This window comes from Diabrotica virgifera, chromosome 9, assembly GCF_917563875.1.
Source record: "Diabrotica virgifera virgifera chromosome 9, PGI_DIABVI_V3a".
Lineage (NCBI taxonomy): Eukaryota > Metazoa > Arthropoda > Insecta > Coleoptera > Chrysomelidae > Diabrotica > Diabrotica virgifera.
In genome coordinates, this window is record NC_065451.1 from 159,341,094 (window position 1) to 159,363,719 (window position 22,626).

At 34.0% G+C, this 22,626-nt stretch overlaps 1 protein-coding gene across 4 annotated transcripts in view; it reads right to left on the bottom strand.

Annotated features, from left to right (window-relative positions):
• LOC126892658 (nose resistant to fluoxetine protein 6-like) overlaps positions 1-22,626 on the bottom strand; it is a 149,692-nt gene that overhangs the window by 100,401 nt on the left and 26,665 nt on the right. For all 4 annotated transcript variants that reach the window (XM_050662300.1, XM_050662299.1, XM_050662298.1 and 1 more), the window contains exons 3-4: positions 9,464-9,702; positions 2,402-2,702 (exon numbers count right to left, since the gene is read on the bottom strand). In XM_050662300.1, the coding sequence (XP_050518257.1) occupies positions 2,402-2,702; positions 9,464-9,702 (540 nt within the window). The remainder of the gene's footprint in view (positions 1-2,401; positions 2,703-9,463; positions 9,703-22,626) is intronic.

The window sequence follows — 22,626 nt, forward strand, 5'->3', positions numbered from 1 at the left end:
TTAAGTTTAACGATTATCGATAACGATAGGTCTTTTAAAAAACCGGTGTTTTTATTGTGATAGGTTTCGAATTCGAAATTACCTTATCGCCAATACACCTGCCACACGACCTCTCGCCTCGCTTGCCAAACTCGAACTCGATCAGAGCCACCTATGGTGACAATAATTTTGGATCACACGTTATAATGAATTAGGAAATACCTCGACAAACAAGTAATTGGTCCGGTTTTTACCCAAAGTAATCGAAAGTAGAATTAAGTAACTGGAAGTCGATATTGGAACTCTTCGTGTAACTTTGCGTCGACTGATATACGATTTTACTAATTTTGAGTCATCTTGATTTACATTTATATCATATTTTGAGTCACTTTAAAACTGTACCTACGGTTCGAACTCTAAAACCGAAGTCCGATGTCAAATTTCTCATCTTTAATACCATCCATGGGTTATAAGCTTTCATTCGATACCTCATTTGTCATTCTATCTTTATTAGTAACTGAGGAGTTGTATTCGCGGTCGGAAGGACAGACAATCAAACCAGAAGTATATATTTGTTCTCGTCTTGCGAATGCGCGTCGAATAATATATCACTTGTGCTATTGCGGTGACTTTAAAGGAGTACTTCCGGTCGCATTTCTAAAACCGGAAGTCCTAGGTCAAATTTCTCACCTTTAGTACCATCCTTGGATTATGAGCTTTCATTCGACACCTCATTTGTGATTCTACCTGGGATAGTGACGGAGGAATTACATTTGCGGTCGGACGGACAGACAGTCTATGTCAAATTTCTCACCTTGATACCATCCATGGATTATAAGCTTTCATTTGACACCTCATTTGTCATTCTACCTGGTATAGTGACTGAAGGAGTTATATTCGCGGTCAGACGGACAGACAGCCTATTAGGTCACACCAAGTCGTTCAAATTCTCACCAACTTGTTCACACTTTTTCAAAATTGGTGAAAACAACAAATTATATTTTGTGTTGTATCAATATAAGCCAAAAAGAATCATTAGTGAATGTCACGCCACTATAATATATTTTATTATTGGTCTTTCAATGCTAAAATCAGGATAAAAAAGGTATTTTATCCATGGTTTTAATCAATATAGTTCTCACCATTACTTTGTGTTGTATTTTGCAACCTTTTGTAAATCAAAAATAATTCCACCATATTAAGAATGTCAACAAAAGCCGGCCCTGCATGCAACCTTTTTCTCAGTGCAACTAAAATTTTATTGATACACGCCAGAAATGTGCGAGACTTTTCTCAGTGTACTGGTGTGTGCTCTTGCCAACTCGATACTAAAATTAAGTACATGCTAACAACAAAAGAATCGCCGTCCGTGTCGGTTCTTGTGGGAGATATGTATCCTTTGAATTAGGTGACAAAGAAAAAAACACATTTTTGACGCATTACAGTACATTAGGACAAAATTATTGACAAAAAATACCCATTTGTAATGATACATCGTAATAATACATATCAGACATCGTATCATGTACCTACCTCAGCCACAAAGTGTAAATAAAAATAATATACCAAACAACACAGGACAATACCTTCGTGCGACTCAATTCTTATTGTGTGAAAAGGATAGGTGCGTCAAAACTATCGCACGAGAAAACCCTCGCACGTTCAAAATTCTTATAATGTGAAACAGCACTTCCGATTTAGCTATCTTTTATTCCAAGTACGAACTCTAGTGCTTCTAGAGTTTTTTGTTTCTTGTTTAAAGTTAATAGAATGGGGCATAGGTAAGAATTTCACTGATGGTCATAATGATTATTATAAAAATTTTATTGAAAATCCTTCATGAATGGTATATTTATAATTTTATTAAAATCTCCTCAAAAGCTCCATCACTTCACATAACGTTTTCGATACAAAAATATCATAATCAGTACTAGCACTATAGTAGTTACAAACCTCCATTTTTATTATTTTAAGTTGAAAGGTGTTCTTTAAGCTAAGTAGAACATTTCCTGGAGTTTTCACTTTACAAAAATTAGGAAAAATATTTTTGTTTTTACATTGGGAGATGAACCATATATCCAGTTTAAGAGTGCTTCACAAAAGGCGTCAATTTTTAATGATACTTCAAATGTTTGTATTATAAAATATGTGTGCTTTATATTATTTTCACATATTTTCTAATAGATATATTACAGTACATTACAATAAGTAATTAATTAAAACAATATGAAAATAAGGTTTTTGATATGTTTTTGAAACAAAAAGAAACAAAAAATATGAGATATGAAACAAAAAAAAGTCACATGTGAGAACTGACCGGATTAGCCCATAAGCCTAGCAATTAGATATCCGTGTGTCTAGTAGCGTGACGCTTACTGTATATCTTAATAATAAATATGCAAGAGAAACTTAGTATCCTTACCGATTCTACGAACTTCGTATTAGCAACTGAACTGACTAAACCTGCCAGGGTTGTATGACTCAAAATAACAATAATTTGATTGTAAAATCGAACACCTTGCAATGGCCTAAAATAGTCGACTTCGGGCGTACTTTTGACAGTTGTAAGTCTTATCCAGCTTCTGTATAAAGAAAATGATATCACCATTCTTCCATAGCTTGTGTTAGAAAAATCTTCGTAGTCTTTCTCATAACAGCTTTGTATTACATTATCTACAATTGTGCACAAAAGTACAAAACTTATGTAGGCAATGAAGAGGAAGCTAAAAATATATAAATACTTAGTTAAATTAAATTCATTTTTATACCTAAAAAATATTCATGCCAACTGTTAACAGTCTTACTACAATGGTTGTTAACTGTTAACATTTTATACAGCAATGCACAATAAAAATTTTTTTCAAGTAGAAGGCTGTTAATGCATATTTGAATATGGTTTTTAATTACAAATAACTTTTCATAATAAAATTTTTTGATATTTTAAAATATAAAGGTAGTTTGCTCTTGAGCTAAATTCATATTTTTTGACATACCTCGTATACTGTTGACAAAATTTGATATCTAATGATTGCATCGTAAGTTTTAGACTATGCAGAGCACTTTATAAAGAATAACTTTTTTTCGTAAAATTGATATTTAAAAGTTTCCCATATGGTTCCAAGTTACGCAGACACCCTGTATAATATTACAGAATAACAGAAAAATTAAGGTAAGAAGCAAATTATTGACAAACGCCACAAGTACATTAGTCAAAATTTGTGAAAATATAACCTGACTGCATTTTTACAGCAGAAGCGTTTGCTATTTTGAAAGCTATAGAATTTATAATGGAAAATAACATTTCATACTCCATAATTTTTTCTGATTCACTTTCGGTTTTAAATAGTTTACAATCACATTTACAAATCAACTCCGCATATAGTCATCCTTACATAGCCAAAATAAAAACTTTGATCTCTCAAATGCAAAAAACTAGAAAATGTATTTTTGTGTGGGTGAAAGCACACTCAGGTATCACATTCAATGAACAAGTTGATAAAGCGGCTAAAGAAAGCATACAGTTGGGAGAAGGTGTTACACCCTTATTAACATTAGATGAGAGAATAAATATTGCTAAGGATAATTTATATAAAAAATGGTCTAAACAATACAAACATTTTATTTTAACAAAAGGCACAAGAGATACATTGCTAGAACCCGATATTCGAAAAAATTACTGGTTTAAAAATTATGATTATCCAAGAACTTCCATAACAACCATAGATATCCGAGATATTATCTCGGATGAAATTTGGACATGCTTGCTATCCGGCACATTTATACAAAATAAAAATAATTGATAACAATCTTTGTGATATTTGCAATGCAACGGCGGACTTGGATCATATATTTTTTAATTGTAAGAAGTACACACATCAGTCGGACATTCTTACAAAAAATTTAAGAAGTTTAAACGTTTACGGTCCCTATAATGTTATATATCTTTTGGCACTGAGTGATAAACGTATTTTTGATTTTATTTTGTTTTTCCTATATGACTGTAAAATTAAGTTATAGAATGACTAGATTAGGCTTGTAACCTTAAATGTTTTTTCTTTTTGATTGCCTACATGCCTGCCTTACCGTGTGGGGTGGGTATATAGGTAATCAATAATTATTAAGAAAAAAGAAAAACCCTTGAATGAGAAAAGTGTGACCCTTGTCCTTATCCCAAAATTTTTATTAAGATTAATTTAGCAAAAATTCACATTGAAAATAAAATGTTTATTATATCTATTCTTAATAAAATGGTCAGTCAGACTTAGATAACCTTAACTTAGATTACTAATTAGATAGTTTAGATAAGATATATTATGTTTATGTATGTACTATTTACTTTGTTTCTGGCCGCATAGTCTAATCCTAAAGCCAATAAAAAAACCTGACTGTCAACGATAAGTAATACCTAAAATTTAGGCAGATCAAAAACCGTATCCTAACGTAAGGTAATGTTTAAGCGGTTTAGGCAATTCTTATCGTATGGTGAAATCCGTTTTAGAGTTAGGAAGTACCTAAACCCACTTGTTAATTCTTAAATATTTAGGTATCGTTGGTGAAATCGGGCATAAAAGTTAAACCGATTTGAATTTTTTTTCTGTGTTTCAAGAGGGGGTTTGGGTCGATTCAGAACCGGTGTAGTTTGTGACTTTTGACCACCCATAAGCCAGCTAGAGGACTTGGTAGGTACAAAACGGCATATTTTTTGGGGGTATATATCTTCGGATCAAGAAGAGGCAGGAGAACCCAAATACACCAAATCAATAGTGTTGAGTTAAGCTTTCAAATGGTGTTTAAGCCGTCAGGATCAGACGTACACACGGCTCAGTATAGCGGAAAAACTGAACAAATTTGGGTTTTTCGACAATTACTCAAAATTTCAACCTACGAATTGCGCCAATAACTGAGCGTTTGTAGAAGGAATCTAGACGAATCTAACGGTGTATACGTCATATCCGGGAAAATTCGAATTTTTAAGTCATAGGCTTCATAAGTATGATCAAATCTGTTTACTAATCAAAATCGGTTAAGCCTTTTAGAAGTTATTAAGCTACAAAAGTATAATCCAATTAACGATTATTCCCGAAATGGTTTATGTAGTTGTAGTGATTACGACGCTAAATTTGATCTGGCAACGGGCAATCCGACTCCATTTACCGGTCATCTCAATATTTTTTTTCAATCTATTTCGAATAGAAAAAAATCTAATGTACATTCGATGGACACTAGATCATTTGGGAGATAATGCAACAAAGGTGACCATTTATAAAGCTTAACGAGTAATAGAGGAACATTGCATACAACTTCATACATTTAATTTATAAATAACTTTGAAAAACTCCTGATACAAGAATAAAAAACCGCTAAACGCCTTAAAAATGAGTGGCGCATACAATATTCCAGCTACAAAAGATCTGATATGAATATTACGTGGCGCGAAAGTGTATTTTCGTTTTGATGTAAAACAAAATTCTAGTTTTATTTTTAAAAGATTTTCCATAATATTTGCTAAATTTGAAGTAAACGCGCCACAAAAGAATTTCAAAATTTTCAGAATTTTCAAACATTATGGAAAAATCTTTTCAAATAAAACTACAATTTTGTTTTACATCAAAATGAAAATACATTTTCGCGCTACGTAATATTCATATCAGATCGTTTGTAGCTGGAATATTGTATGCGCCACTCATTTTTAAGGCGTTTAGCGGTTTTTTATTCTTGTATAATATACGTCTGAATTACCAATATAAATGAGTCAGATTAAATAAGTTATTAGAAAAATTTTTTTACTTAGCAACAACATTTTTGTTTATTTTAGTAGTATTTTGTATTTTGACAACGAAACCCGATTTGGGCTTCGAAACGTTAATAAAATCTTTTAGGTCAATTTTCTGCGGATGGCCTGCGAATGCTGACACTTCCAGGCGAACAGCTTCTGTATAGGATGAACAAAACCCCAAAGAGGAAACTACATCAACCTATTTTCTTGAGCAGTACTTTTGTAGAGAAAACGGCCAACCCTGCAAGGAATTTTGAGACCAACTATCTGGGCCTTACTGCCCAGTGTACAGAAGTGTCAGCAATTGCAGGCGATCCGCAGAAAATTGACCAGCCGTGCTTTACACAACATGTGTACGTAAACACTGATTTTAACCCTTTCTATGCCAGGCCTTAATTTGAATGTTGGTCCCTCAATCCCAAAGGTTTTTTCATGCTTAGAGTCCCATTGCCTTATTGTATATACGTTGCATATAAATAAACAAATAAATGACCAAAACATGTTTTTAATGAGTTTTTTAACCAACTTAAACGTTTTCTTTTCAAAAATACTCATCAGAGAGCAAAACCAACTTGAAAAAATGTAACTAACCTAAAAATAATAATGTAATGTAAATTAACATTACAAGTTTTCTTTTGTGTGGCATTCCTCAAAACATTACACTACGCAAAGGCCGACTCCGCATCTTGCACACTTGTATCTCGATTAGCTTTCTTTTTTTCTGGTCTTTTCTGTGGCTACAAATGCTTCACCTTCTAGCAGCTACCTATAAAGCGTTGCCACCAGTGCTACATTATAGCATATATCTAAAATATGTGAACAAATATATACGGCAATGGGTCCCCATGACCTGTCTTAGGTGCCAACATTTTGAGGCTTTGGGAACAATAATCTGACATTTTCGGACATATTTCTACGGCATTGGGACACCCATGAGTCTAAAATTTTATAAGCAACGCATATTTTCGGCTTTGGTAAATTGAGACCATAACACCTTAAATTTATATATACGGTACACGACAATTAGACAGAAATCATTAGACCGAAAGCAGTAGACCGAAATCATTGGACCGAAAAGCACTTTACCGAAACCTCACTAGACCAAACAGCATTAGACCGAAATGGTACATAAATTAAAAAAGATTGCAGTAAACTATGCTAAGATTTTGTATATCTCTCTTTCTGTTTATTGTGTTTTTTTTGTATTATTTTATATATCGACTGTGTACAGTACAGTACTGTACTGTACAGTCTGATATGAACTAATTTTCATCCGTTAAACAAATAAGTGAAGGTAAAAATAAATTAAGGGTAGAGTAACGTTAACACCATTTTAACTATTTCTAATAACTATCCAAATAACATTTAGTTGTAATTACATGTGTCTTATATCTTTTCCTGCGACAAGTAAAAAGAAATTGAGGGTAAATTTTATTTGCTTCTAATTTGAATTTAATGATTATGACAACAGCTATTATGGATAAAGGGTGAAGGGAGGTTGGTCTTACCCTTACTCAGATTATAATCCTGTTTGAGCACCTTTTATTATGTACCTAATGCTTCCTTTTATTATGTACCTAATGCTTTTCGGTCTCCTACTGTTCGATCTAGTGAGGTTTCGTTAAAGTGCTTTTCGGTCTAATGAGTTCGGTCTACTGCCTTCGGTCTAATGATTTCGGTCTCGTTACAGTAAACCTATATATACGGCGGCTGGGAATACAGACCCACTTTTTCAAAAACATATATATGCAGCGTTGGGACAGAAAGGGTTAACGTACATACAATCGACGGATACCACACTTTTTACGTCATGGGTGGCATTTTTTGTATTGCACCAAAACATGCAATAGCTCCTAACCAATCCATTCCTCGGCTAAAACTAAACCCGCACCTGAGGTTTATGGAAGTCAGAGAGCTGTTCAACTAATACATTTTGAAAGGACAAAACCTCAAGGTTTATCAGAAATCAAGATCCGAAAGGAATTTTCACATCAACTGAAACTATGACTCCATTTGTGCCTGATCTTCTGTGGCTCTAAGGGAAAAGCAGAGTCATTCTCGGTATTTTAGGATGGAATGGATTCATGGAAGCTGTGAGAAGAGACATACCATAATTCATATTATGAACTAATATTTATTATTTGTACAGAAAACTTGGAGAAATTTATCAAATGACAGCAATCTAATAAAAACTAAAGTTTTGAAATGTAAAAAGTGGGTTTTGCCGAGGTTAAAAATTGGCAATTTTCAACTTGCACTTTAGACCGAACAGTTCTTCTGAAAAAAAAGTAGATAGTAATGTTTGTAGATAATTTTAAGTACTTTAATTTCTGTTAACAGACCATTTACTAAAAATTAATAGTTTTCGAGATTTGAGCAAAAAAGCGGAAAAAAACTGAAATTATTCGATTTTTTCAATGTTTCGGCAAGAAATTTTGTCCGCAAACCTCATATTTGGATTCAGCAGCCCAAAATCCATATATAATAAAAGAAATTGGAACTACCCCAAAACTTTCCCACTAGAGAGCTCGTAGAGTACAAATTGACTGAATCAAAAGGAAAATAGACAGGAGAAGGGGTCCAGGGCAGTGGCGTAACTAGTCTGACCTGCGCCCCAATGCAAGTATTCCTCGTGCGCCCCTATTCCCAGACTTATTCTCCACCCCCCCCCCCCCCAACCTCCAACGAAACTAACAACGACATTTCTCCAGAGAAAGATTATACAAAGAAATATAACAGTAATTTTAAAGTTAATTATTAAAAAGTTATTATCCAAAAAATTAATTGAAAGTAAAATTAAGGGGCTATCCTAGTGTAAAAGTACGAAATTCACATATTTTTTTTAATTTCTAAAATAAAAAGAACTGTACCAATGGTTTTGAAAATTTGCATGAGCATTGCACCGTGAAAATAAAAACATAGCTCCACTGCTGCAGTGATTGGGACTAATAGAGACCCTGAAACATGAAATTTCAAAGTTATTATTGAAATATAAGTTATTTTCTATACCATCAACTAGGGGTATTTGATCGGATAAAAAATGTCAATTTGGCGGTTTCTGAAACTGCAAATGTTTTAGATAATTTTAAAAAAATTTCAACACTTCGCGTCATTTTCCCGAACCGTACGATCTTACAACAAGGACTGACACATGACAGGGACACGTTGTCCTAGTTACTAAAATAATACTAAAATATTTTACCTGAATATCTTTGTAGCTAACAACGATAAATAAACAAAAGCAGTTGTGATGAGAAAGCCATAAACACAGATGTGCATCGTCGCGCCGAGGAGATAAGATAACGATAATAGTAAACAAAAGAATCACCAACATTCTGTTGTGACTGAACGGAAGTGAGTGAACGGAATAAAATACCACGAATATTTTTTTTACATTTTTTATTTTCGGGAAGCTACAGGGAGTTTTGCTTTAACATATTTTTTTGCTAAAATTTTTCCAGAATATCAGTTTTTTGCGCCCCCCTAAGGCCTGCGCCCCAATGCACCGCATTGGTTGCATTGGCGTTAGTTACGCCACTGCCAGGGAGGTGGAGACACTCGAGGCTCCAAAACGTGCGGCAATGTTTCGGATTGTCATCTGCCGAACTAGTAAGATTGTTTTCTGCAGTAAACACAGTCAGAATAGCCACGTTAATTGCCAACGTTCAGAACGGACAAGGCATGGGAAGAAGATTGATTGATACTTACCCAACTAATATATCTATCCAGTTGACTGGGAATTTAGATTTGTTTGTGTCACATGTCAAATTTTTGACGGTTCCTTTAAATCCATACTTAAGCATTTTGTTATCGTAACAGTTATTTATTTGTTTCGTCAGCGTAGTACCATCTTCAAACTTTTCTGTAACATTGGGACAAGAAGTTGGAACGCATATCCAATGTCTCAAGTTATCATGCCTGTAATTGCAGTCGTCTTTTGATAATTCCTAAAATAAATAAATAATTGGATAAAAAATGGGTTAAATTAATAATTCAGTAATATGTAAAATTGCGATCACAGGATGATCAGAGCAAAAATTAATATCGACGGTAACTATGAGATGAAAAGAAAAATAATAAGAAACTCGGATATAGTAGATAGAAACAAACTAGGGCAATATAAAGAGAAATACAAAGACCTGTTAAAAGAACAATTCACCGAAAAATTAGACAGTGATGATAAAGATATAGACGAAATAAACAACATACTTACAGCAACGATGGTTACATCAGGAAAAGAAATAGCAAAAAAGGATGTTAAAAAGGACAACTATGTATCAGAAGAAACAAAGAAGCTTATGGATAAAAGAAGAAAGCTTGTCGAAGAAGGCAAAAGGAAATCTATAGAATATGTAGAAATCAATAAGACAATAAGCAAAATGATAAAAGAAACTAAGAGAAAAGAACAAGAAATAAAAATAGAAGAAGTAATACAGAACAACAAGAATATGAAATGCTTAAGACCGAAACTCGGCAGATTTGAAATAAACAAAATAAAAGACGTAAACGGAGTAGAAACAAACATTAAAGACGACATCATAAATATAATCCAACATTTCTACTCAGAGTTATATAAAACAAAAAAGGAACCATCAGAAGAAATAAAAACCCAACTTAAGTCGAACATAAAAAATGTCAATTCAGAATTACAGCCAGAAATAAGCAAATCAGAAATAAAGAAGGCATTGAAAGAAATGAAAAACAACAAATCGCCTGGAAAAGATGGAATAACTACAGAGATGCTGAAATATGGTGGAAAAGTGGTAATTGATACTCTCTATTCCCTTTTTAACAAAATATTAAAAGAAAAAAGAATCCCAAACAACTGGAAGGAATCCGTAACCATTATCTTACACAAGAAAGGGGACAAAGCAGATATAAAAAACTACCGTCCTATAACACTCCTCAATGTAATGTATAAACTCCTAACAAAAATTTTAACCAACAGATTGACGACAAAATTCGACGGATACCAATCGAAAGAACAAGCTGGTTTTAGAAAGGGATTTAGCACAAGTGATCATTTATTAAGTATGAAAATCCTTATAGAACGAGCAAATGAATACAACATCCCTCTATATGTAGCGTTCATAGATTTCGAAAAGGCTTTTGACAGTGTCGAACATTGGGCAGTGAAAAGTTCTTTGATTAACAGCAGAATTGACCACAGATATACAGACCTAATAGCCAATATATATAAAGATGCCACAACAACAATTAAAGTATACGAAGGAACACAATCAATTCAAATAAATAGAGGCGTAAGACAGGGTGACACAATATCACCGAAACTTTTCAATCAGGTTCTGGAAGATATCTTTAAAAGATTAGAATGGGAAGAAAAAGGTATAAAAATTTGTGGACAACGCTTGAACCATCTAAGGTACGCCGATGACATCGTATTGATAACCGATAAAAAAGAAGAATTGTTTGAAATGATGAAAGAACTGGACATAGAAGCCGGAAAGATAGGCCTTAATATGAATTACAGCAAGACCAAAATCATAACAAATACAGATGAGGACATCACAATGAGGATCGGACAAGATGAAATAGAACAAGTTCACGATTATATATATCTGGGTCAAATTATAAAACTTAACAAGGAAAACCAAACAGCAGAGATCAAAAGACGAGTTAGACTGGCATGGGCGGCATTTGAAAAACTAAGCTACATCCTTAAAAACAAAAGATATCCACAACATCTTAAGACCAAGGTATACAATCAATGCGTACTCCCTGTTCTCACTTATGGTTCACAAACGTGGACGTTTACAAAAGCAAACATGGACAAGATCATAAAGACGCAAAGAGCAATGGAAAGGCAAATGTTGCACATAAAACTATTGGATAAAAAGAGAAACGAGTGGATAAGAGAGAAAACCAAAGTTAGGGATGTTAGACAAGAAGTTGCAAAGTTGAAATGGAGATTTGCCGGACACACTATAAGACAAAAGGAAGACCGATGGAACAAAATTCTCATAAATTGGAGACCGTGGCAATATAAACGAAGCAGAGGAAGACCACAAATGAGATGGGCAGATGATGTCAAGAAGCACGTTGGCTCTAGGTGGATAACTGTAGCGACAGACAGAGAAGAATGGAAAAGGATTGGGGAGGCCTATGTCCAAAGATGGACCGAAGAAGGCTAATTAGATAGATAGAGATAGATGTAAAATTGATAGCAACTGGCAAAACAAACCATGTTCTGAAGAGGTGTTAGGTCACCTTAAACAGGACAGACCGAGATTCTCCAGTCCTATACAGCACACTCAACGACGACCAGTTCCGGGGTCTAGGAGGCCCCTTAAGAAACTTTTGTCTTTTTGTCAAAACCTCGGATAACCCCTCCATCTTCGAGCGGTATTCCTTTGATATATTAGTGGACATCTTGTAGATTTAAACTTAAATTTTTGTTTCATTTTGTAAAACGTGTTGCTCGAAGAATTTTTTTTAACTCCTTTATTCTGCAATCTATGAGTAATGACAATGAGTGAATCGAAGAAATAAAACAAATAAATAGCCAAGAAACTGTTTATTTATATAATTTTGCTTAAATTTTGCAATAAAAAATTCTTTTAGTTTTTTTTTTGTTATGGTTATCAATAAACGAACGACTCATTTTAAAGTACAATAATATTTCTACCAAAGGAAAAAAAAAGGAGGTCGTAGAAAAAGTATAGTATTCTACTCACATGCAATGGCTATTACTCACTCTAATGAATAGCGACACTCGCCTTTTCATCATCGTGAGTAATACTCGCATCATTACATGCTCGTTGAATAATATACTATTATTACTTATTACATAATTATGTTCTAATAAATAATTATGATTAAATTTAGCTTAAGTTTACAAAGCCATTATAAAGCAACTTTTTTGAATTTCATAGAAACAAAACTAGTTAAAATCTCTTCAGATTCCAAATTTTCGAGCACATCATTCTCAACAGCCATAATTGAGGGAAATGATACGTCTGTTTTGTGGCCTTGTTGAACACAGTGCCGGTTTATGCACTGGGCGCTTGGGGCGGGCGCCCAGGGGCCCGGGCCCCGGAGGGGCCCGTAAGGCTCGTTCCTTTTACTAATAAAAAAGTAAAGTCCTCTAAATAATCTACGTATTTTCCATAATAGAAAAAAAAGACGACGAAATACCTGCGATTTCGAAATGGTCTGATTTTAAGACTGATGACTTTATAAAAACTGTGAACTTTTAAACAAAAAAGTGATTGCTTAGAACATTGTAAAAAATGTTTGAAGATGGAGAAAAAGCTTATTATAGTAGATTAAATAAAAGCAACTTTTATAGAGGAAAACCCAATGGAGGCAACGAAAAGAGAGATTGGCTAATATATGACGCAAGTGTTAAAGCTGTTTATTGTTACCCTTGCAAATTATTTTTATTTGAAAAAATAGTTTAACTGAGTTTTGATGGACCCATTGGAAACATTTGAATATTTTGCTCAAATCTCACGAAGAAAGTAAATTTCATCTGAACTCTATGGTTACATTAATAACAAGATCATCATTGATTGGAGTTGTAAACGCTTCCTTGAAAGAGCAAGTAAAATGCGAAGCTGCCTATTGGATAAACGTCCATAAAGAATTGTTGTCACTACTAAATGACTTGCTTCTCAAGGACTAGTTTTCCGTTGATGCAATGAGGATTTAACGAGTCATCATAAAGGAAATTACTTAAGTTGTCTTGTATACTAGGCTAAATTTGACTACTTCTTAGCTGAGCATTTACAGTGAAATGCGAATAAATGAAAAGGTTCAGTTAGCTATCTGTCTCACCAAATTTGCAAATAAATTCTTGGAAGTAATGATATCAAAGCTTGTATAAACTTTTGACGCTGTAAATGCTTTAGTTAAGAACTCGTCAAACCTATTTTTTTTTTCAGTTAAGCAATAACAGAGACGAAAAATTAACAATTAAAAATGAAGCCAAGACACTGCTGAATAAAATCTTTGAGACAGCTCTATTGACACTGATATGGTCAAAAACTTTGGAATGAGTTAATGCAAAAAGCAATACGTGAACGTGAAGAAACTGTGGACTTAAACGTGTCAATTGAAGTAGAAATAATGACATCTATTTTGAGATTTGTTTGAGACGTAAGAAATATGTCCAAGCGAAATTGAACTAGAAGCCAAAAATATTTTTTTACGAAGACGGGGATATATGCTACAAAGATGTTACATCAGCTGTTAGATGATTTTCTACGCTAGATAAGGAAGCAATCAAGACGTCAACTAATACTCTATATGTGAAATATAAAAAATATGTTTATGAAACCAAAGAGAACTTGCATAACGAAATTACCCATTCTATAAAATTATGCCAAAAGTTGAATAAACATTTATAAAATTTGGTGTCATCATGGATGTAAAGATTGTAAAGGCAACATTTTCCAATGAGTACGGCCCTGAATGACCTACCGAAAGGTGTGTTTATTTCTGGTCTCAACAAAATTGCAAATTTTTGCAGAAAGAGTAATAGTTTATTTATAAATATTTCAGTGACAAGTTTATTAGATACCAGTAAGTGCATCCATCGTATTATTTTTGTTTAGTATAACGTGGTAAACCAGTTTTGGCTAATTCTTATTTAATAACATCAATAAAGTACGATATAAGCTACAATTTATTCCAGTTTTGTTACTGGTTTAATTACCTGCTTAATTACTGGTCAGGTCCGTATTAGTTTTGAACACATGTCTCGTGTTAAATTTAAAAATGGAACCTAACATTCAGAGTCTCTCTGACTCGCAACATGTACAACAACCGCAGACAAATACCAATAGAACCTATTCGTTAGCAGCTTCTTCTTCTTTTCCGTCGAAGCTGCAAGCGATTGTCTTCAGCGCCTTAGAAAATACGAAGCTGCAAGATTACTTAATTCCGTTGGGCAATCTAATTCAACCAAAAAATATTATATTTTCGTCTCGATTGTCGAACAATCGGATATGTATGTACCTTTCAAGCAAACAACTGGTGGACGAATTTATGCAAAAGCACGGGCAAATAAAAATCGAAAATAATATTGTACAAGCTAGAAGACTGATTTCTCCAGCCGAACGTATTGTTTTGTCAAACGTATGTCCCAGTATACCACACAGTTTGTTAACTGATTATTTGCAAAAAATATGACTTAATCTTCTCTCCCCAGTCACCTTCCTAAAAATCAGTTCTAATCTTCCTGAATACAATCATATTTTGAGCTTCAGAAGACAAATATACGTTAGTCCTCACAATATCTCCTTACCCGACTCATTCCTTTTAGACTTTGATAATACAACATATCGAATTTTCTTAGAAACTACGGCCTGTTATACCTGCAAAAAGTCTGGGCACATCGCCGCAAACTGTCCCGATAAAATGGAATCACTAGCAAATTCAAATAACAGTCAACCGATCTCTTCTTCCTCGCCCGAAACTATGCCTCAACCTACAGCTACAATTCTATCTCACGAACAAATTCCTATCGAAGAAAGCTCAGCAAATAATCTAAACAATCCTAATATAGAAAAAAGTCAAGAAGTTAGCACCATGGACACCTCCATACCCATTAATGTCGACCTTCAGTCGAAACGTAGTATCAATGAAGTTCTCACTTCCCCAGAAACAAGTCATACAGAAAAACCCTTTATTGTACCTACATCTAAACCTAAAGCCAAGAAGATTAAAAGCGACGAGGAGCATGTAGCAACGAAATCAGTCAAAAAACATGATCTTGGACCTGCCAAAACTTTTATCGAAAATCATTCGCCCGCATTTGTCCTCAACTTTGACCAACTGAACCTTCTTATTAGCAATATTACTGGCGCGCAAAACCCTATTGATATAATTATTCAAGATTTCACTACCAACCTAATGGACTTACACTACATGTTAACTAAAGTTTATCCACAATTGCAAAATAGATCATCCAAACGTTTTATCACCACTCTCAGAAAGAAAATCCTACGACACTTAGGAAACGAGGTATCTGAATCCGAGGGCGAGTCATCTCAGAGTAATCAGTAAATTTATATTTCCATATAATAAAATTCACTAAGCTATTGCAATGGAATATAGATGGATTTTTCCATCGACTACCTACCTTACAAAAACTTATTTCTGAATTTTCTATCGAAATAATATGTCTCCAAGAAACAAACTTAAACTCACAAAAAAACTATAATTCTAAATATTTTAACGTTTTTAGAAAAGACAGAGTACGTGACAATAATTATTCTTCAGGTGGAGTTATGACACTTGTTAAAAATTCTTTGGTTGCAAATGATTTTCCCGTTAATAGTAATATCGAAGCTATAGTTATAGAGATTACTGCTCCTGTTTCAATGTACATATGCAATGTTTATATTCCATCTAGTTCCTCAGTTACGTATGAAGATTTAAAAAATCTTATCGAACAGATACCGTCTCCCCGAATCATTGTAGGCGACTTTAATGGTCATAATTTTATTTGGGGTTCGAAGAGTACTGACCGCAGAGGAAAACTTCTAGAAAAGGTATTGCAAGATCTTCAATTAAATTTCCTAAATGACGGGTCACCTACAAGATTTAACATCTGCACTGGGGAATCCTCCGTGATAGATTTAAGTTTGTGCGATCCAGGTATCGCCCCACGTCTCTCTTGGAATGTTCTCCAGTATACCTATGGTAGTGACCACCATCCCATTTTAATTGAAAATCTCTCAAGTCAGCCTTGTCCAATATCTTTCTTGCCCAAATGGAATATAAATTCTGCTAAGTGGAACGAATTTGAAAACTATATAGATAAAGCTTTGGGAAATCTTGTAATGAGCGATAATATAAATGAATCTTTGAGTGCTTTTAATGGTGTCATCTTGCAGAGTGCGAAGCTCTTTATCGGCAAAACTAAGCCCGTCAAAAATCACGTCCCTGTGCCTTGGTGGAATTCGGAGTGTAGCGAAGCCGTACGTGCCAGCAAAACAGCTTTTAATAGATTAAAAAAGCATAAAACGCTTGAAAATAAAATAACCTACAAAAAAATGAAGGCTAGAGCTCAACGTTTAATAAATCAAACAAAAAAATCCAGTTGGGCACAATATGTCTCTAGTATTAACAGTTCCACTCCAGTAAGAGAAGTATGGAAGAAAATTCGTAAAATTTCCGGCATAAAGGGGTCACCCCAATATCTAGTCTTAAAATTGGAAGTCAAATTATCACATCCCCGCTGGAAATTGTTAACGAATTAGCTAAAAACTACAGACAGATGTGTTCCAATGAAAATCTCGACCCCGTATTTCTGGAAAACAAACTAGAAGCCGAAAAGTCTACCCTTTCTCTAGAAAATTCTAACATCCCATTAAACGCTCCTATTACGTTACAAGAACTCAATAACTCACTTAATGAACTAAAAAACACAAGTCCTGGGCCAGATGATATTCCAACAGTTTTCTTAAAACACCTACCCACTTCTGCTAAAAATTACTTGCTCCGATTATTTAACTTTATCTGGCAACGGCACCAATACCCATCTGTTTGGTCAAAATCTATTATTCTTCCATTTCTCAAAAGCCAAAAATCTCGTTTGGATCCTTATTCTTATAGACCAATAAGCCTAACATGTGCAATGGGCAAGCTATTAGAAAAAATTATCAATTCAAGGCTGATATGGCAGCTAGAAAGTTCAAACTTACTTATAAATGAACAAAATGGCTTTCGACAAAACCGATCTGGGATAGACAACATATTAGATCTGGAAAGTGATATTCACGAATCCCTGGCAACGAAACAACATTGTATTGCCGTATTTTTTGACTTAAGAAGAGCGTTTAATACATGCTGGAGATACAACATCTTAAGAAAGTTACAGTCGTGGAATATTCGTGGAAATTGTCTTCACTATATTAAGAACTTTCTAGAGAATAGGTCGTTTCGTGTAAGAATTAACAGCCACTATTCCGAAAAACAAGAGGAAGAAAATGGGACTCCCCAAGGTTCAATTATCAGCCCTACACTCTTCTTAATCGCCATTAACGATATAATCGGAAACCTCATGAAACCTTTAAAAGCACGCTTATATGCAGATGACTTGGTCGTTTACGTAAAAGGCAAGGATATCAATTTAATTTCAACAGTTTTCCAAAGTTTTTTACACAATCTCGAAGAATGGTCTCGCGATACAGGCTTTCAATTCTCAGTTACAAAAACCGTAGGTATGGTGTTCTCTAAAAAGAACCTTACAAATAATCCTAATCTCAAATTTTTCAATACACCGCTTTCATTCAAACCATGTGTGAAATTCTTAGGTATGTGGTTTGATAAAAAACTTACTTGGAAAGAACACATTAGGCAGTTAGTATTGACTTGTAATAAGAAACTAAATCTAATGAGAACATTGTCAAATAAATATTGGGGCTCTGATCGCTCCACTTTGCTAACTATCTACAGAATGTTAATAAGATCAAAACTAGATTATGGATCAATCGCCTACGCCTCTGCATCCCCCACATTATTGAAACAGCTAGACTCTGTACACAATACAGCACTTAGACTATCTCTTGGTGCATTCCGAACATCACCTGTAGAAAGTTTATATAGTGAAAGTGGAGAGCTTTCCTTATATCATCGACGAACTTCCTTAACTTTGTCACATGCAACGTCAATAGCTTCAAACGTAAACAAACCTCTTTTCAATAACACATTCACTAATAAATATATAAATCTCTTTACCAATAGTACTAAACACAAACCTTACTACGAACGAGTACGGTGTTACCTGAGATGTCTCGACGTCGAATTCCCAGATATTCTTCCAATCAATATTAAAAACCCCTCACCTTGGTTAATTAATATTCCCAATATAAATACTGCGCTAACCCAATTCGACAAACATATTAATAGTCATGCAGAGATCCAGCACCATCTAGATTTAGTTCTCAAAGAGAATTATGAGTATTGTTACAAAATCTTTACAGACGCATCAAAGTGTGAGAGAGGAGTAGGTGCTTCCTTCGTTACCCCAAGCAATACTTATCAATTTCGTCTCCCATCTTACTTCTCGATTTTCTCTGCTGAGCTCTATGCAGTGCTCAAAGCTATCATGCATATCAATTCTAATGACATTTCTAATTCAGTTATCTTAAGTGACTCACTAAGCGCTCTTCAAACCCTTAAACAGATCTATCCCAAAGGTCCTATTGAGAAACACATTAAATTCGAACTGATGCAGGCTCAAGAAAACGCTAGACGAATCAGATTTATATGGATACCATCTCACATTGGCATTGCAGGCAACGAAAAAGCTGACCAGTGCGCGAGTGAAATTGCCGTATGTGCCGATATAGAAAAAGATGAGTGTCGAAATACCGCGAGTGATATAAAAGCTTACTTTAAGAACCGTGTTTTGTGCAAGTGGAAAAACGAATGGCAATCGTCTCAAACTTCACTGAGACTAATTAAAAATGACATTATAGCCTGGGAGCCGTCAACTCGTAACAGAAGAGAACAGCTGGTGATAACTCGATTGAGAATTGGACACACGAGACTTACTCATTCATATTTACTGTCTAAAAGCGATCCACCTGTATGTGAAATATGTAATGTCCAAATTACTGTTAATCACTTGTTAATTGTATGCCCCCGTTTTGCCAATTATCGCGTCATGTTTAACATACCTAAATGTATAAGTAATTTATTGGGCACTAATTGTTCAACGGACAATATTACAAAATTTCTAAAATCCACAGGAATATTTTATAAAATTTAGCATTGTATTCTGTAACCGCCGCTAATCACCATCAAGGTGGATGCGGCTGTACTTTCTAAATAAAAAAAAAAAAAAAACATTTTCCAATATTTTACCTTTACTGCAAGTTTATTTCACGATAGGTACCAACTTCTAATGCATCAGGCGAGCAGCCTTTTTCGGCTTTAAAAAGAATAAAAGTATATTTAACGCCAAATTTGGGTCAAGAAAATGTAGACGCATATCACTATTGTATTATAGAAATTGAAGACCTGGAGCAACTGAATTGTGATATTATCTGACAGATTGCTAATGCCTAGTCAAGCAAAAAGTGATCTAATTTTTGTCATATGTATTTTTTAGAATATATTTTTTTGTTTGTCATGTGTTATTTTGTGTAATTTTCTGTTTTTTTATACATTTTTAAATATATTTTTTGGAATATTTTTTACGTTTGCTATTCTTCTTGTTTGCTAAAAATTGTGTATGGATTTTACGGGTATAAATACATGAATGTGTTTTCTTATAAAAAAATCTGACTACGAATAGCAATTAAGGGGGCCCCTAAATATTCAGCGCCCAGGGCCCGAAGTTAGGTTAAACCGGCACTGGTTGAACAACGACTGTTTTTAATCATTTTCATTTTTGAAAATGACCGTTCGCCTTTTGCTTTTGTAATCATTATCGTAAGATAAATCTGACAAATTTCGAAACTTCGATCATAAGTTATTCTCATAAATAACCCAAAAAGACTATGAAGCAGGAATAAATTGTTTTTGCTACAAATCCTGAAGGATGGACTATGAAATATTAAAAAAGTATTAGTTAAATTTCAGGTTCAATATCATCAATGTCGTTTTCATATAATTTTGAAGCACACTCCTTTATTTGAGTATCACCCAATTTTGGAAAACACACAAAACATCAAATACAGTCGAACCCGCTTATTGGAATAGCCTTCGTGCCAAGCAAAAATATTCCTATAACCGGGATATTCTAATAACCGATCAGTGGTGGCTAGTAGAAATAAATGTACCAAATATACGTCATAATAGCACAACACACTTTGTACATGTACATATTGTACATACTATGTATGTACATGTAATACATAGTATGTACAAGTAGGAAAAATGAAAGAATACCCATGAACGAACATATAAAACACGCTGTATTTTCCTGTCACCGTGTCACACAAAAAATTGGCCAATGCAAGTACATGTAATAATTATTGTTACATGTACTTGCACTGGACAATTTTTTTTGTGACACGGTGACAGGAAAATACAGCGTGTTTTATAATATGTTCGTTCATGGGTATTCTTTCATTTTTCCAACGTATGTATGTACATGTACATACATACGTCATGTACATATGTATATGGTTTTATTTCTTTTTATGTCAATAATACAATACCTGAACTATTACTTATTTTATTAAAACACCAAACTACATCATCTGTACAGGAACACATAAATAAGTATGAAATGTATGCAATATGTAGATATAGGTATACATATTTTCTTATTAACATACATACAACAGACTTTTTTTCTGGAAAAATAATCGGTAATCTGAGACTAATTTTTTGTTGTTCATAAAATATTAGTCACTTGTTGCTCTAAAATATAATAATTAAATTATTGACATTTGTTTTACCCTTCAGAAAACTTCTTATAAATACTATATATAAAGCGGTTATTATATTATTCAAGCGGTTTAACTGTTTCTAAATTAAATTAACTGTTTCTAAAAATCTAAACAGACAACGACGTGGGTGGTGGGTGAGCAATAAAAATATTTACACAAATTAAAAAGTACCTACTTTATGATCGGTAAATGTTTGGCGGAGGGTAGAATTGGTGCCCATAATAAAGTAAGTAATAAAATATTTATTATCGACAGGTCCTATAAACCAGAAATTATTTAAATTTGTGGGAAATTGTACATAAAATGTTTTTGGTTACTTGAAATTCATTCTATTAAGCGGTACTATTTTACTAAAACGTATTCCTATAAGCGGTTAAATTTATTAAGGAGTAAATGGAAACGTTTCGGGACCTCAAAATTCTATTTTAAACCGGGATATTCCTATAAGCGGTACTCTAATAAGCGGGTTCGACTGTACTGAGTTCACTTCCTCATACACTGTCAACTGACGACTCAACTCAATAACTAGCTTATCCGAAATTGGTAGATTCGTTTCAACCTAACTTTTCTCCAACCTGTAGAAAAATTTCATTGAAATTAGTATAATCAAAATGTAGTTTTGTTGCTTGAGTTTGTTTACTCTCGTCGGAATATTCAGAGTATTGTAGATCGCTGGCCGTCTGCTGGTAGTAAGCAAAATTATTGGGATTTTAAAAACTCCAAAGGTGTATTTACAGCTGAACTGCAGTTTCAAGTTCAATCTCTTCTCTCTCTCTTCAAGCCTGACCCCCCGGAGGGAGTGTAGTGGTCGACGTGATGTCGTGTATTGTCCGTCTCCAAAGATCTCTGTCTCTGGTCATTTCTTTTAACTCATGTATAGGTATTTAGTCCCTTTACTAGAGTAGTACCATTAGAACAAGAAGAACCATTTCATTCTTTTCTTAAGGATCCATATCAAATGGAACTGCCAATCTCCAAGTTTAATATTAAAGAAGTAAAACAGATAATAAATAATGAGATACAGCCTAATAAGGCACCAGGATTCGACCTCATAACGAGTAAGGTCCTTCAGGAACTAACCGATGATTGTTACAGAATAATCACTATGATCTTTAATGCTATGTTAAGTCTGCACTACTTCCCGTTGCAATGGAAAGTGGCACAGATTATACTAATTTAAAAACCTGGAAAAGATCCAAAAGATATTAACTCATACCGACCGATAAGTCTGCTCCCAGTCATCTCTAAGGTGTTTGAAAAACTTCTGTTAAGAAAAATAAAACCAATATTAGAAGAGAAGAGTCTCATACCTGACCATCAATTCGGATTTCGTAATCAACATAGTACAATAGAACAAGTTCACAGACTGTACACAACAATAAGAACTAGTCTCGAAAACAAGCAATACTGCACTGCAGCCTTTTTAGACGCCTTTCAAGCTTTTGACAAGGTGTGGCACACAGAACTTCTGCACAAATTAAAGAAAAACCTACCTTA